This window comes from Aquarana catesbeiana, linkage group LG03 (genome assembly GCF_042186555.1).
Source record: "Aquarana catesbeiana isolate 2022-GZ linkage group LG03, ASM4218655v1, whole genome shotgun sequence".
In the NCBI taxonomy this organism is placed as follows: domain Eukaryota; kingdom Metazoa; phylum Chordata; class Amphibia; order Anura; family Ranidae; genus Aquarana; species Aquarana catesbeiana.
Window position 1 is genome coordinate 305,352,952 of NC_133326.1, and position 16,984 is coordinate 305,369,935.

Genomic DNA, 16,984 nt, shown 5'->3' on the forward strand with positions numbered 1-16,984 from the left:
CAAATATGTTAGGAGCTGCTGCCTCTACAGGTATAATTCCACCTAGGTGGAGAATACTAAAATATAAACAAAAGACAAATGTAGGTATGACGCTGCTCTAGTGTGGTACCATTTTATTAGTAGGCTACCCTCCTGTGCCTTATATGATGGCCTAATTAGGATATAGGGGCTAAATATTTTAAATTGTATATGCTGTCTTGCAAAAGTCTAGGATATTGTGTATGTGAACCTAGAACACAGTATGGTGCTAAAAGTGACTTATTTGCAATCAAACTTATTCAAAACATAATATGTGAACAAATGGAAATAAAAAATGCAAAGTGAATGTATGAGACCCGGTATGTGATATAGCCTTAAAAGCCTGATTTGTATTTGCTTTCCATTGTACTACACCCTCTGGTGGCTGTTATGTCAAATTAGTAAGAAGTGGTGTAGGTTGCCCCTCCTGGATGTTACTTCCAGGTGGGAATGGTTAAATACGCAGATAGAAGCCGCAATTTTATATCACATATCTTTGTGCCTAAGCTGAAAGTGAAAAAAAGTGTTTGCTAATTGCAAATATGTAAATACTTATAGATAAAGTGCCTTGTGCTAAATATTAGTTGTAAGTGAAAAGGTTGCGATCCTATATATCACATACCATTGCATTCTAACTATCCAAGTGCAAAAAGTGCTAATTATACTAAAATAATAAAGTGACTTTGTGCTTAAACAATTAACAAAGTGACTTGTGCTTCAAAAGCCCAGTACTTGCTGGAAAAGGTAATATATGCGTATTTTTATGATGAAGAGTCTTTTTAAATAGCTCAAAAAGTCTTTTTTTTAAATATAGCTCAAAAAGGGTTAAGTCCTCATTGGAAGATAATGTTGTTATAAACAGCTTCTTGTCCAAGTGCTGGCTTTGTGATGGTGCTTCTTAACCGTGATTTTATTATGCTTGCACTCACCGGATGAAAACACCCCTGCAGGGGTATAAGCAATCACAGTACCTGCCACTGTGTAGCAGCCCTGGATGTCCCCGGTCTGTGCTTTAAATGTTGCTTTACCGGCTTAGAATATGTTCACCATAGAAAAGAGGGAATGTCCATAGTGTGAAACCATTTAAAAAGCTTTATTGTAACATATATAAAGATCGTACTCACATTTTGAAAGATCCTGATCAGCGTGAAATATTAAGATCCGTAGTAATCGGCTTGTGATCGTCTAGCTGGAGGTGACGCAAGACGTTCATAGGTCCCGCCCTACGCGTTTCGTCATTGGCCGTCTGCTGGAGCCAGGGGCGTAGGGCGGGACCTATGAACGTTTTGCATCACCCCCAGCTAGACGATCACAAGCCGATTACTACGGATCTTAATATTTCACGCTTATCAGTATCTTTCAAAATGTGAGTACGATTTTTATATATGTTACAATAAAGCTTTTTAAACGGTTTCACACTATGGACATTCCCTCTTTTCTATGGTGAACATATAAGCCGGTAAAGCAACATTTAAAGCTCGGAGCGAGGACATCCAGGGCTGCTACACAGTGGCAGACACTGTGATTGCTTATACCCCTGCAGGGGTGTTTTCATCCGGTGAGTGCAAGCATAATAAGATCACGGTTAAGAAGCACCATCACAAAGCCAGCACTTGGACAAGAAGTTGTTTATAACAACATTATCCTCCAATGAGGACTTAACCCTTTTTGAGCTATATTTAATCACATGCCGACCGGGCCATAGCCGAAAGACAGCTACAGGGTGGTCGGCTTATCCTGGGAGGGCGTCCATGGACGTCCTCCCAGAATCCTGCTCTTGCGCGCCCCCTGGGGCGCGCACCCGAGAACATCAATGACCGCTGGGTCCAGAGGACCCGGCACATCACGGATCACGGTAAACGGCCGCTGATCACGGCCGTTTACCATGTGATCGCTCCGTCAAATGGCGGAGCGATCACATGTAAACAAACCGGCGTCATGTCATGACGCTGGTTCCTCCTTCCCCTCTCTGTACCGCTCGGTACAGAGGGGGAGGAGAAGGGGAGGGATCGGATGGTAGCAGCGCTGTGGGCTGGATCTGTAGTGTCCACAGTGCTGCTCAGTGACAAATACAGTCACATCCATGGATCCATCCATCCATGCTCAGCCATCCCTCCATACTCTAATGCCCTGCATTACCCAGCACTACCCTGCAATACTCTGCACTACTCTGCAATACCCCACAATATTCTGCAATACTTTGCAATACCCCACAATACTCTGCAATACCCCACAATACTCTGCAATACCCTGCAATACTCTGCAATACCCCACAATACCCCACAATACTCTGCAATACCCCGCAATACTCTGCAATACTCTGCAATACCCTGTAATACCCTGCAATACTCTGCAATACCCCGCAATACTCTGCAATGCCCTGCAACACCCCGCAATACCCTGCAATACTCTGCAATACCCCGCAATACCCCGCAATACTCTGCAATATCCCGCAATACTCTGCAATACCCAGCCATACTCTGCAATACCCCGCAATACTCTGCAATACTCTGCAATACCCTGCAATACTCTGCAATACCCTGCAATACTCTGCACTACCCTGCAATACTCCACAATACTCTGCACTACCCTGCAATACTCTGCACTACTCCGCAATACCCAGCCATACCCAGCCATACCCAGTCATACCCAGTCATACTCTGCCATACCCAGCCATACTCTGCCATACCCAGCCATATTCTGCAATACCCAGCCATACTCTGCCATACCCAGTCATACTCGGCGATACCCTGCAATACCCAGCCATACTCAGCCATACCCAGCCATACTCGGCGATACCCTGCAATACCCAGCCATGCTCAGCCATACCCAGCCATACTCGGCTATACTCTGCCATACTCGGCCTCTGTATGTGGCCAGGCTGTGGAAGTCTCACACATGTGGTATTGCCGTACTCAAGAGGAGTAGGAGAATCTATTTTGGGGTGTCATTTTTGGTATGTACATGCTATGTATTAGAAATATTGTATAAATGGACAACTTTGTATTAAAAAAAAAAAGTGTTTTAACCACTTCCCGCCCGCCGTCATATGACGTCCTTGAACTTGTGCGGGGATATCTGAATGATGCCTGCAGCTACAGACACCATTCAGATATCAGCTTTTTCAGCCAGCGATTCCCTACACCATAAGAATGATCATAGCGGCTGTTCCACTGGTTGATCGTTCTTATGGGAGGCGAGAGGGGACGTCCCCCCCTTCCCGCCGCCCTCCGGTGCTTCTACAGACTCACCTCTACGATCGAAGCCAGGATCTTTTTTTTTTTTTATTTCAGGCTTCCCAACCTAGAGGTGAGATGTGGGATCTTATTGACCCCATATCTCACTGTAAAGAGGACCAGTCATGCCATATTCCTATTACAAGGGATGTTTACATTCCTTGTAATAGGATTAAAAGTGATCAAAAACTTTTTTGGGGGGAAAAAAGTGTCAAACTAAAATAAATTAAAGGAAAATGAACAATAAAAAAAATTTAAAGTGCCCCTGTCCTTGTGCTTGCATGCAGAAGCGAATGCAAGCGTAAGTCCCGCCCACATATGAAAATGGTGTTCAAACCACACATGTGAGGTATCGCTGTGATCAGTAGAGCAAGAGCAATAATTTTGGCCCTAGACCTCCTCTGTAACGCAAAACATGTAACCAGTAAAAATTTTTAAAGCGTCGCCTATGGGGATTTTGAAGTAGCAAAGTTTGGCGCCATTCCACGAGCGTGTGAAATTTTGAAGGGTGACATGTTAGGTATCCATTTACTCTGCATAACTTCATCTTTCACATTATGGAAAAACATTGGGCCAACTTTACTGTTTTTTTTTTTAAAGCACAAAATTGTTTTTTTCTCCCAAAAAAAGCGTTCAAAAAATTGCTGCGCAAATATCGTGCGAGATAAAAAGTTACAACAACCGCCATTGTATTCTCTAGAGTCTTTACTAAAAAAACATATATAATGTTTTGGGGTTCTATGTAATTTTCTAGCAAATAAATGATGATTTTTACATGTAGGAGAGAAATGTCAGAATTGGCCTGGGTACTCCAGAACACCTGGAGGTGCTCCCCTGCATGTTGGGCCTCTGTATGTGGCCACGCTGTGTAAAAGTCTCACACATGTGGTATCGCCGTACTAAGGAGTAATAGCAGAATGTGTTTTGGGGTGTAATTTGTGGTATGCATATGCAGTGTGTGAGAAATAACCTGCTAATATGACAATTTTGTGAAAACAAAAAAAAAGAAAAAAAAATCTTGATATGGCAAAGAATTGTGGGAAAAAATGACAACTTCAAAAAACTCACCATGCATCTTTCTAAATACCTTGGAATGTCTTCTTTCCAAAAAGGGGTCATTTGGGGGGTATTTGTACTTTTCTGGCATGTTAGGGTCTCAAGAATATAGATAGGCCGTCAGTGATTCAGGTGTGATCAATTTTCAGATATTGGCACCATAGCTTTTGAACTTTCACAAAGACCAAATAATATACACCAATTTGTACTTATTTTTACCAAAGATATGTAGCATTATAAATTGTGGCCAAAATTTACGAAGAAAAATTACTAATTTGCTAAATTTTATAACAGAAACAAAGAAAATTTCATTTTTTTACCGAATTTTCAGTCTTTTTTTTTTTTTTATAGCGCAAAAAATAAAAAACCCACCAGGGATTAAATACCGCCAAAAGAAAGCTCTATTTGTGTGAAAAAAGGACAAAAATTTCATATGGGTACAGTGTTGCATGACTGAGTAATTGTCATTTTTGAGAAAAATGTGAGAGCACCGAAAGCTGAAAATTGGTCTGGTTAGGAAGGGGGTTTAAGTGCCCAGTTGTCAAGTGGTTAAAAAAAAGACATTTTGAGCTATTTAAAAAGACTCTTCATCATAAAAATATGCATACCTTTTCCAACAAGTACTGGGCTTTTGAAGCACAAGTCACTTTGTTAATTGTTTAAGCACAAAGTCACTTTATTATTTTAGTATAATTAGCACTTTTTGCACTTGGATAGTTAGAATGCAATGGTATGTGATATAGGATCGCGACCTTTTCACTTACAACTAATATTTAGCACAAGGCACTTTATCTATAAGTATTTACATATTTGCAATTAGCAAACACTTTTTTTCACCTTCAGCTTAGGCACAAAGATATGTGATATAAAATTGCGGCTTCTATTTGCGTATTTAACCATTCCCACCTGGAAGTAACATCCAGGAGGGGCAACCTACACCACTTCTTACTAATTTGACATAACAGCCACCAGAGGGTGTAGTACAATGGAAAGCAAATACAAATCGGGCTTTTAAGGCTATATCACATACCGGGTCTCATACATTCACTTTGCATTTTTTATTTCCATTTGTTTACATAATATGTTTTGAATAAGTTTGATTGCAAATAAGTCACTTTTAGCACCATACTGTGTTCTAGGTTCACATACACAATATCCTAGACTTTTGCAAGACAGCATATACAATTTAAAATATTTAGCCCCTATATCCTAATTAGGCCATCATATAAGGAACAGGAGGGTAGCCTACTGATAAAATTGTACCACACAAGAGCAGCGCCATACCTACATTTGTCTTTTGTTCACATGCTATGGTGGTGCTTGAGGTAAAAGGTTAAGGACAAAGTGCACCGCTGCTACCGCACACCTGTGCGTGTGGCCAAAAAGTGGGTGTGCCCAGCAAGTGGGCGTGGTCAGCAAGTGGAGGTTTATTCATGGCACACAATGGTGATCAGTATGTCCTGGCCTCTGTATACCAATAAAAAGCCAAAAAAATGCAGCACAACCCTACACTTCCTTTATACAATTCTAAAAATAGACTTATAAGTACAGTGGTAAAACGTAAAACCTATAAATTAATATCCAGTGCAAATCATAATAAAATGCACAACTGATGTACATACAGTGGGGAGAACAAGTATTTGCTACACGTCCGATTTTGCAGGTTTTCCTACTTACAAAGCATGTAGAGGTCTGTAAGTTTTATCATAGGTACTCTTCAACTGTGAGAGATGGAATCTAAAACAAAAATCCAGAAAATCACATTGTATGATTTTTAAGTAATTCATTTGACATAAGTATTTGATACATCAGAAAAGCACAACTTAATATTTGGTACAGAAACCTTTGTTTGCAATTACAGAGATCATACGTTTCCTGTAGTTCTTGACCAGGTTTGCACACACTGCAGCAGGGATTTTGGCCCACTCCTCCATACAGACCTTCTCCAGATCCTTCAGGTTTCGGGGCTGTCACTGGGCAATAGGGACTTTCAGCTCCCTCCAAAGATTTTCTATTGGGTTCAGGTCTAGAGACTGGCTAGGCCACTCCAGGACCTTGAGATGCTTCTTACGGAGCCACTCCTTAGTTGACCTGGCTATGTGTTTCAGGTCGTTGTCATGCTGGAAGAACCAGCCACTACCCATCTTCAATGCTCTTACTGAGGGAAGGAGGTTGTTGGCCAAGATCTGGCGATACATGGCCCTATCCATCCTCCCCTCAATATGGTGCAGTCGTCCTGTCTCCTTTGCAGAAAAGCAGCCCCAAAGAATGATTTTCCCACCTCCATGCTTCACGTTTGGGATGGTGTTCTTGGGGTTGTACTCATCCTTCTTCTTCCTCCAAGCAAGGTGAGTGGACATGCGCTGGCTTGAGCAGGGGGACCTTGTGTGCGCTGCAGGATTTTAATCCATGACGGTGTAGTGCGTTACTAATGGTTTTCTTTGAGACTGTGGTCCCAGCTCTCTTCAGGTCATTGACCAGGTCCTGCTGTATAGTTCTTTGCTGATCCCTCACCTTCCTCATGATCATTGATGCCCCACGAGGTGAGATCTTGCATGGAGCCCCAGACCGAGGGAGATTGACCGTCATCTTGAACTTCTTCCATTTTCTAATAATTGCGCCAGCAGTTGTTGCCTTCTCACCAAGCTGCTTGCCTATTGTGCTGTGGCCCATCCCAGCCTTGTACAGGTCTACAATTTTATCCCTGATGTCCTTGCACAGCTCTCTGGTCTTGGCCATTGTGGAGAGGTTGGAGTCTGTTTGATTGAGTGTGGGGACAGGTGTCTTTTATACAGGTAATGAGTGGAGAACAGGAGGGCTTCTTAATGAAAAAATAACAGGTCCATAAGAGCCGGAATTCTTACTGGTTGGTAGGTGATCAAATACTTATGTCATGCAATAAAATGCAATTAAATTATTTAAAAATCATACAATGTGATTTTCTGGATTGTTGTTTTAGATTCCATCTCTCACAGTTGAAGAGTACCTATGATAAAAATGACAGACCTCTACATGCTTTGTAAGTAGGAAAACCTGGAAAATCGGCAGTGTATCAAATACTTGTTCTCCCCACTGTATTTTACATTTTATTAATATTATATATAGGGGGTTTCACCACTATTTGCACATTGCAGCGCTGCAATATTTCTTACCTTTTGCAGAGAGGGTGGCACCATCACTACTATGTTCTAATACACTAGTTGATTTGCATCTCTGTTATTATTAACGTATGTAGGGGGTTTCACCATTATTTGCACATTGAAGCTCTGCAATTTCTCATATTTTTTTTGCAGAGGGGGTGACACCATCACTACTATATTGCAATAGGTTGATTTCATTTATAGGTTTTACCATTCCCCTAATAAGTCCATTTGTACAATTTTATAGATGAAGTGTAGGGCAGCGCTTCATTTTTTGATTTGCATTCGACTAGGGAACCAGCTAACAAGATTTCTCTTATTGCTTATTGCTTTTGGGATTTTTTTAGTTGCATGGTTGATTTACTTGATTTGTTATGTCCTTTGTATACTGGTAACCACTGGCTCTGCATATTAGTAGTCAGTGTGCCCCTGTATGCTGGTGGTCAGTGTGCCCCTGTAGGCTAGTGCTATGTGCAGGGTGCAGGAGGATTCTACATGCAGGGTGCAGGGTTCAGGAGGATGCTATGTGCAGGGTGCAGGGTTCAGGAGGATGCTACTTACAGAGTGCAGGATTCAGAAGGATGCTACGTGCAGGGCTCAGGAGGATGCTATGTACAGAGTGCAGGGGTCAGGAAGATGCTACATACAGAGTGCAGGGCTCAGTAGGATGCTACGTAGAGAGTGCAGGGCTCAGGAGTGTACTACGTACAGAGTGCAGGGCTCAGGAGTATGCTACGTACAGGGTGCAGGGCCCAGGAGTGTACTACGTACAGAGTGCAGGGTTCAGTAGGATGCTATGTATAGGGTGCAGAGTTCTGGAGTGTGCTACATGGAGTGCACAGTTGCAAATTGGCCGATTCTCTTGAATAGATTGCATGACATGAGGAAGGAGAGATAGTACAGAAGGAAGGTTCACGTTACCTGTATTGAGATTCGTGTCTCTTGCACACAGGTGGCTGAGCACATTCTATGTAATTGCAGTTGCATTTCCTCCATCCAGACAGCCCAGGGGCAGCGTACAGCCTCTCATTGACATGAATGATTGTATGCTGCTGTATTTATGTTCATGATGGCACCACTGTATAAAGGAATACAGCAGCATACAATCATTCATGTTAGTGACAGGCTGTACACTACACCTGGGCTGCCTGAATGGAGGAAATTCAATTTCAATTACACAGAATGGGCTCAGCCTCCTGTGTGCAAGAGACCTGGCTTGTTTCTAACTAGTGGGAATCTATCTTGTATTGTGACACCAGCAATGTTTATGTCAAAGATAAGGGAAGCAGATGGATGTATGGACAGACAGAACACAGAGTTCCAGCGTTCTTTTCTCCCTGTCAGAGTCTTTGTAATGTAAGAGCCACAAGCCTTGTGCTGGCAGAAAGTAATGCAGGATGTGTGTACTGTGTCTGCCCCATGGTGGAGCTTTACCAAAAGCCTTGCTGGTGTCAGAATACAGCTTGGATGGTCTTGTTCTCTGGAGCTGCCCTATTAACTTCCACTGTTGAAACAAGCATGTGCTCTTCATGTTGACAGAAGCTGTTCCTCTCTCTCTTTAGTTCAAGTGTAAGGAAAACTCACTCAGTGCAACCAGGAGCTGGAGAATCTCTCTGTTCTATTCCATCCCCTGTAGTGTAGCAAGCTGGGCTGAGCTGTGCTCTATCCTCTCCCTCCAATCTAGCTGCAAACATGTCTTCTCCTCTGTGCATCTCAGAACTCAAAGAAGGTGGCTGGAGAAGGGGGCTGGTTCAGCACTTTCCTATTGGCTGAAAAGGCAGCAAAGAGGCTGTATATCAATCCACCACTGAAATCTGCCTGCCGGATCTAGCTAAAGTTTATCAGTTTATGCGGCAGGAGCCACTGTATCCCTCCACGGGAAAAAAAGAGTCCCCAGCTTCCTGGCATCAGTACAGGATTTACGGGTAGAATTTTTTTTTATAAAAAAACACTGTGACACATACAAGAACTGGTATGTGAATTTTGGGGGTGCCGTGTGGGAGTGCTTAAAGGAACTGTGAGGGTGCTTGAGCACCTCCAAGCTCCTGTGTGGCGCCAATGAAGAAATGACACTATGCTACAATGTAAAGTAGTGAGTGTACAGCTTGTATAACAGTGTAAATGTGCTGTCCCCTCAAAATAACCCAACACAGCCATTAATGTCTAAAGCACTGGCAACAAATGTGAGTACACCCATAAGTGAAAATGTCCAAATTGGGCTCAAAGTGTCAATATTTTGTGTAGCCACCATTATTTTCCAGCACTGCCTTAACCCTCTTGGGCATGGAGTTCACCAGAATTTCACTGGTTGCTGAGCACTGACAGGCTGACCACTCACTTCTTCAACTGGCAGCACTCATACATCTATTTCACAAAAAACAACCTCTGGATATGACGCTGAGCACATTCCCTTAACTTCTTTGGTCAACAATGACAAGGCCTGTTCTGAGTGGAACCTGTCTTGTTAAATGGCTGTATGGTCTTGGCCTCTGTTCTGCAGCTCAGTTTCAGGGTCTTGGCAATCTTCTTATAGCTTGGGCCATCTTTATGTAGAGCAATAATTCTTTTTTTCAGATCCTCAGAGAATTCTTTGCCATGTGGTGCAATGGTGACCAGTATGAGAGAGTGAGAGTGATAACACCAAATTTAACACACCTGCTCCCCATTCACACCTGAGATAAATATTTATGTATTTGTTGCATGGTAATGAAGTGTTTAACTATTAAGATAACTGGAGACAAAGGTTTTGTTTCTCGTTCAATAATTATACAAGGGAAGACCATTGTGATGGAGTAGGTAAAATTCTAGAGCAGAATGACTATGGCTTTTCCCATTATAAGATGAAGGGGTCAGCTGGGGTATAGAAACTCATTCCAAACAAACTTAACATTTAACAGTCAGTGAAAAGTGGGAAGCCACGTTTGCCCGTCTACTGTGTTATGGCCTAGGTACATCATTAGAGATAGGCTGTACTACCCAAACACAATGCTGGTTACCTGAGGTGAGAGGTAAAAAGAGCTAGGGGGAGATAGAAGTGGTAAGAGAAAAAAGAATAGACAGGAAGGCAAAGAGGGAGAGGAAGAGAAGTTCCCCGAATGTAGAGCTTCCCCTGATGGGGTGTGGAATAGAACACAAAGTTGTGTTCCTCCTACCATGGCAGTAGCATACCAAATACCAATTCTTCAAAATCTGGCGGTAGACAGTGTTTAATCCATGGCCGCCATAATTTGCCGAATTTACTTAGGTGGTCTTTTCAAAGATGAGACAAAGGTTTTGTTAAACTAAAATGTGTGTATGTATTGTGTAAAGGGAAAAGAAAAGTTTAATAAAGAGTATCTGATTGAAAAAAAAACATTTAAAAACAATGGCAAATGCAAGGCCTTGCATGCTGTTAAACAAGTTACAACATACCATGTAATAAATTAGCCACAATCTTATAATGACTTGAAAATAATGAGTTAGTAAGACATGCCTGTATGTTACTAGTTACATGATCACTCATTCCAAAGTACTTTCCACAGATGTAAACAAATCCATTCATATAGAGAGAAATACTGTACAAGAACACACATGTGAAGGGTTCCAAGAGGCAAACTCAGCAAAAGTCCCTTCATGGGTCTCAATTCTCAATGAGAAAGCCCAACTGTAACCATTACATGATGTAAGAGGCATGTTGTAACAGCTGATAATATATTCTCCAGAGGTAAAAAATGCAAGAATCCTTGTTTAACCAATAGAATTATCTTATGGGCTGCAATTAGGCTCCTGGTTTCTCACCCCAGGAGGAATTGCCACCAGATATATACCAAATATCCATACCTTCCAGCCATTGTGATCTTGTGGCTAGAAAAAGGGACTATATCGGGCACATACAGGTTCTTACCCTACAGAAAAACCACTACCACTGTACTGCAGGCATAGTTCTTGAAGAGCCATAACTCAGTAAAGACAGCGTAAGGTGCTAATAACACCTTACGCTACTTACTTCTGTCATTTCTAATTATATCTTATTAAGCTCTCTTTTGAGTGTTAACTTGTATTCTAATCAAGAATCCTTGTTTAACCAATAGAATTATCTTATGGGCTGCAATTAGGCTCCTGGTTTCTCACCCCAGGAGGAATTGCCACCAGATATATACCAAATATCCATACCTTCCAGCCATTGTGATCTTGTGGCTAGAAAAAGGGACTATATCGGGCACATACAGGTTCTTACCCTACAGAAAAACCACTACCACTGTACTGCAGGCATAGTTCTTGAAGAGCCATAACTCAGTAAAGACAGCGTAAGGTGCTAATAACACCTTACGCTACTTACTTCTGTCATTTCTAATTATATCTTATTAAGCTCTCTTTTGAGTGTTAACTTGTATTCTAATCACTATAAATCAAGAGAGAGTATTGTCGTTGCCAGTGCTATCCTGTAGAAGGAAGAACCCACTGAATCTTGGCTAGGCTGCAGCTCAGTACTGGACTCAGGGTCATAACCATAAAAATGGCACCTTTCATTTGCTTTTGCATTTTTTTTTTTTTTTTTAGTGGAAATCAAAACTCAGCTGAAACACAACACACATTCCTTACATTATTAAAATCTTTTAGTGGTATTTTTATTATTGCTATTAAAAAAAAAAAAAAACAATGAAAAAAAACCCACAACACATAGATTTTGAAAAGCGGTCTAATTTATTGGTTGTTGTAACTGCATTGTCAAACAGTATATAGTAAAAAATAAGGTAAGGTTCATTTCAATGATGATTAATAAGAATGTCTCAGTTTTGAAAAATGTACAATACTAAATATTGGTATTTCTGTGAAGCTAAATTAAAGCGGGGGTCCACCTATCTATCGCTTTTTTTTTTTTTAGTTCAGTCACAAACTTTTCTTCTCAGCATTACATACTCACATATTGTGTGTAATATGTCCGCCTGTGTCAGATTTCGGTGGAAAGAATAACTTATATTATTCACTGCAGGCGGTTTCCATCTTCATTGTGGGCATTTGAAGCCCACAAGCATTTATTTCCTGGATGTGGTGAATGCTGTGCTCCCAGCATTCACCGCTCGTTCCCGCACATGCTCAGTGGCATCCTGGGAAGCCTGAGACTAGCTCCCAGGAGTCTGGGAGAGGCTAGAAACACGCCTACTCCCACGGGAGGAGAACCAGGAAGTGCAATAAAGAATAGAAAAATAAAAGGTAATTACGGCGATTTAAATTTTTTTAAACGGCATGTCAGCATCTAGGCAAGGAAGAGAATACATACAGATATTGTTCAAAATTTGGGTGGAACCCCGCTTTAATAGCTCAGAAAACAAATCTATTTAAATCTGACTATTGACTGAAACATAATTATGCAGCAGAAATATTATTGAGGTCATAGATTCAGAAATCACATATTCATGGCATATAAACATGAATAAACAACAGGTTCTAAGACTAAATGTGGTATTTTGGGAGAATGATTGAATATTCTACTGATTATTATTTGACAACTCCCCACTTTACTGATTTAATTGCTGCTGCAAAAAGATGGTTTGTGACCACTGTGTGCTACAAGAAAAAGGTTTGATGCTTCCAACAGTTAAGACCATCTACCAGCTTGCAACCACCAATGTCAGCAGTATACCTTCAATATCAAACCATATTACCACCACTCCAGCTCTTTTTCTTACTTTGACCACTATCAGAATTGTTAGCAACATGCAGAGATCAAGGAAGATCTAAACACACAAAGTGCAAAAAATCAATAGGCTCTTTTTTTTTACAAAGTAACTTATTCTAACAATATGAAAAATAAATAATTGGCATAAACTCTAAATAGTGATCTTCGTTTTCTTGGTCTAGCACAGATTATACATACATTTCTTGAAATTCTACATCTGATCATTATAACTATGATTGTGTTTTAGTGTTTTTAGTTCCAGCACTAAAGGAAATATGTGAGCTACAACTTCACATGGTACTGATGTGTTACCATGATGTGAGATCCAACATGAAACCTGAGAGAGCCACAGAAAGGTCTTTCGCTGTGCTGGTGCCAGAGCTGGAGAGACCTGTTGCTGTATGTGAGCCTACACCAGAGAGAACTGAGCCTTGTGGGAGCCTAAATGTGAAGACTGAGTCACTGGGGACAACAGACTGCCAAGCCTTCTGGACTATATCCGTTGGGTACCAGGAGTAGTGAGCAGAACCACCTGTGCTTCTCCCCTTACTGCCCACAGTTAATGCCAGTAGAGAGTGACTTTACTCAGCAGTCTCACAGTCATCCACTGCATAAAGTTTAAGGAGAAAATAAAATGTACACTGCCATACAGATGGGCCCCAATGTCAGCCAGCTTAAATTTGTTCATCAGGCACCAGGGGTACCCTTCTCAGAAATGTGTACACCCTCCCACTCTAATGCCCCATACACACGATAGGATTTTGTTCTATAGGAAAATAATTTTTTTTGCAAAGGTACATGTCCCTTATGGCAGTGCCCAGCTTCCATACGGGAACCTCCAGATAATATGGTCATGACCATATCTGGTTAATGACATCACCTAGGAACCTTTGTTTCTCTTATAGGGTGACGACTGTCTCCCAATTGTGCTCCTGCATTGTCGCTCTGTCACAGGAACCTGTAATGGAGACTACAAATGGCCATGCTGACAGGCGATGTGTAAACATAGTTGACTGTTGTCACTATCAGCACTGAGATGGAATAAAAATGTCTGAAAAAACAAATGAAGACAATTGTTTATGATAAATGCTGATATAGCAAACTGCTACCTTAAAGCTGAACTCCTGGGATAAGCATATATTATATAAATACATATGTATACTTACTTGGATCTCAGTGTGCTTTGTGTATTTCTTTTAGACCTATGAAGTAATCAAACATGAAACTTTGCTCTTGTGAAGGAGCTTCTTGTAATAAGGACAAGACACTGCTTGAGTCTCTTTCCTTGTGCAGGGTGACTGGTCTTGTATCTGCCCCCTCTTGAAGTTTTCTACACACAGTCTGTATTGGTTGGGCCTGCTGAGTCGCTCCCACTGCTGTGCTCTCTATACAGGTTATGTTTCACAGCTACTTTTCAGGGTAATAACTGATTTGGAAAGGCATTTTGTACACACAATGTGGGGTGCATTCTTTGCGGCTATTGAGTATCATATTTTAATGAAAGTTTTTATGCCCGGAGTTTGGCTTTAAATAATACAGCTCATTCAGCAGCAGTAACTAACACGGGAGGCAGACATAAATAGTCAAGTAATATATATGGTGCTGTGAAAGCCAAGTGTGAAAGTAGCAGTGGGTCTGATAATATTCACTGCATGCAGATGTATTCATTTCACCAGAGTTTGCCAAGAATTATTGAATATTCAGGATTGATTTTGACAGGGGTTAGTATTTTGTAGGTCTTAGGGTGCCTCAACCATCTGATTGCGTAGCTTGCTAATATCCTAATTTAGATTCCAAGGTGTCAAAAAATTACTGTTTTCATAGTGAGCATCTAAAAGTGTGGCATTCTAGTAGCCATCTCTTTTCTAGCAACAGCAGAATAATATATATATATATATATATATATATATATATATATATATATATATTTTTTTTTTTTTTAATTTATTTCACTAGTATTTCAGAAAAGAACATTGGATACAAGAATGGCCAGCAAGGTGAAGTATGAGAATGCTGATGGGTATGAGCAAGCAATTTTTCTAGATGAGAAGGCTGCTTGCAAGTAGGCATCTGTCTAGCATTACATGCAGGTAGCAATGACAGCCATGTGTTGCTGAAGTGATTTTACGTACTACAAGGCACAACCAGGTCTGATTGTAGGACAGTTTAACTGTGCAGGCTGGCAGGGCACCACAACCTGTAGATGTCTTGGAGCTTTGAGGACACAAAACAATTTTTAGGTCTTCAAAGTATCACAAATCTCCACCTTGATAAAATCAGTATGTTATAAGTTAAATCTTGATTTTGGGAGAATGATTTGGTCTTTTCTTGTCATGATTTATATTGTCAGACACCTATTGTGTAAATAATGCTATCCTGAGATTTCACAACTTTAGCAGGTACTAGTATTGTGTGTGATAAATAACAAACTATGAGGATGAAAAGACATATTTAAAGTTGTACAGCAATCTAATAGTCTAGTTGACAGAGGCAAGCCACTCCTCTATTCACCCAGTGATTTGGAGGTTTATCTGTTGCCAAGTTGAAACTAAGAACATAGTTTGTAGAGTGTCCAGTTGTGGAAAGCTCTCCACGTCGAGCGCTGGTCTTGTAAACTGTAGAGAAGGAAAAATAATTGAAATAACTCTATTATGGCTGTAGTGGTTATAGGTTATAGGTATGCTAGGGATTTTAAAGTTTAACTTAGAGTAAAAAAAAAAAAAATGTATATTGTGAAAGTATACCAAAACCAGTGCTGGAACTGCTTCCGTTCACTTCTCTTGTTTCACTAAGTGAATGTCTCAACATTCATGCGAGTATAACTAATAAAACCTGTAATGTTCATAATATGTGTGTAATAGATTCCTTGTTGCTTTTCACTGGGTGAATGTAACATTAAGTCTTAGAAGAAAAATAGCTAGAACATTTGACCACGACAGTTAACAATTCCCAATAGAGAAAATAGCCTAATGCCGCGTACACACGAGCGGACATTTTGACCGGACTGGTCTGATGGACCGAATCCGGCAGACAATCCGTCCGTGTGTGGGCTCCATCGGACCTGCAGCAGACTTTTTTGGTTGAAAATCTGATGGACTTTAGATTTGGAACATGTTTCAAATTTGTCCGACGGACTCAAGTCCGGTCGAAAAATCTGCTCGTCTGTATGCTAGTCCGACGGACGAAAACCGACACTAAGGCAGCTATTGGCTACTGGCTATCAGCTTCCTTATTTTAGTCCGGTCGTACGTCATCATGTACAAATCCATTGGACTTTGTTGTGATCGTATGTAGGCAAGTCCGTTCATTCAGAAAGTCCGTTGGAAGTCCGTCGAAAGTCCGTTGGATAGTCCATTGAACCAGTCCGGTCAAAAAGTCCGCTCATGTGTACGTGGCATAACACTATAGGTTATGAACATTAAACCAGCAGGAAAAATATTATGCGGAAGACTAACACACTGGGGTTTATTTACTAAAACTGGAGAGTGCAAACTCTGTTGCAGCTGTGCATGGTAGCCAATCAGCTTCTAACTTCAGCTTGTTCAATTAAGCTTTGGGAAAAAAATCTGGAAGGTTTCTATGCAGAGCTGCACCTGATTTTTGCACTCTCCAGCTTTAGTAAATCAACCCCACTGTGTACAGTTTATGGAGAATCCTGTGTGAATAATAGAACAAATGGGTGTCTGCAGTGTGACGTGAAACATTTTGCAATGGTATTATTACCCTGCTAAATTTGACAGCTTCCTCCTGATGCTTAGGGAGCTGTAACCTGCCGGTGCCCTAACAACCTGTGACTCATGCCTGCCTGGCACATTCAGCCATCAGCCAAGGATTCCTGACTGACAGGTGAATGTAAAAAACATTGGGGATAGTGT

The 16,984-nt window shown here is 41.0% G+C and overlaps 1 protein-coding gene across 1 annotated transcript in view; it reads right to left on the bottom strand.

Moving 5' to 3' along the window:
- Positions 1–12,123: 12,123 nt before the first annotated feature.
- Positions 12,124–16,984, bottom strand: part of LOC141133958 (dynein axonemal heavy chain 3-like) — a 3,453,856-nt gene continuing 3,448,995 nt past the window's right edge. The window contains exon 80 of the mRNA XM_073623563.1: positions 12,124–15,724. Coding sequence (XP_073479664.1) covers positions 15,579–15,724 — 146 coding nt within the window. The 3' untranslated portion in view covers positions 12,124–15,578. The remainder of the gene's footprint in view (positions 15,725–16,984) is intronic.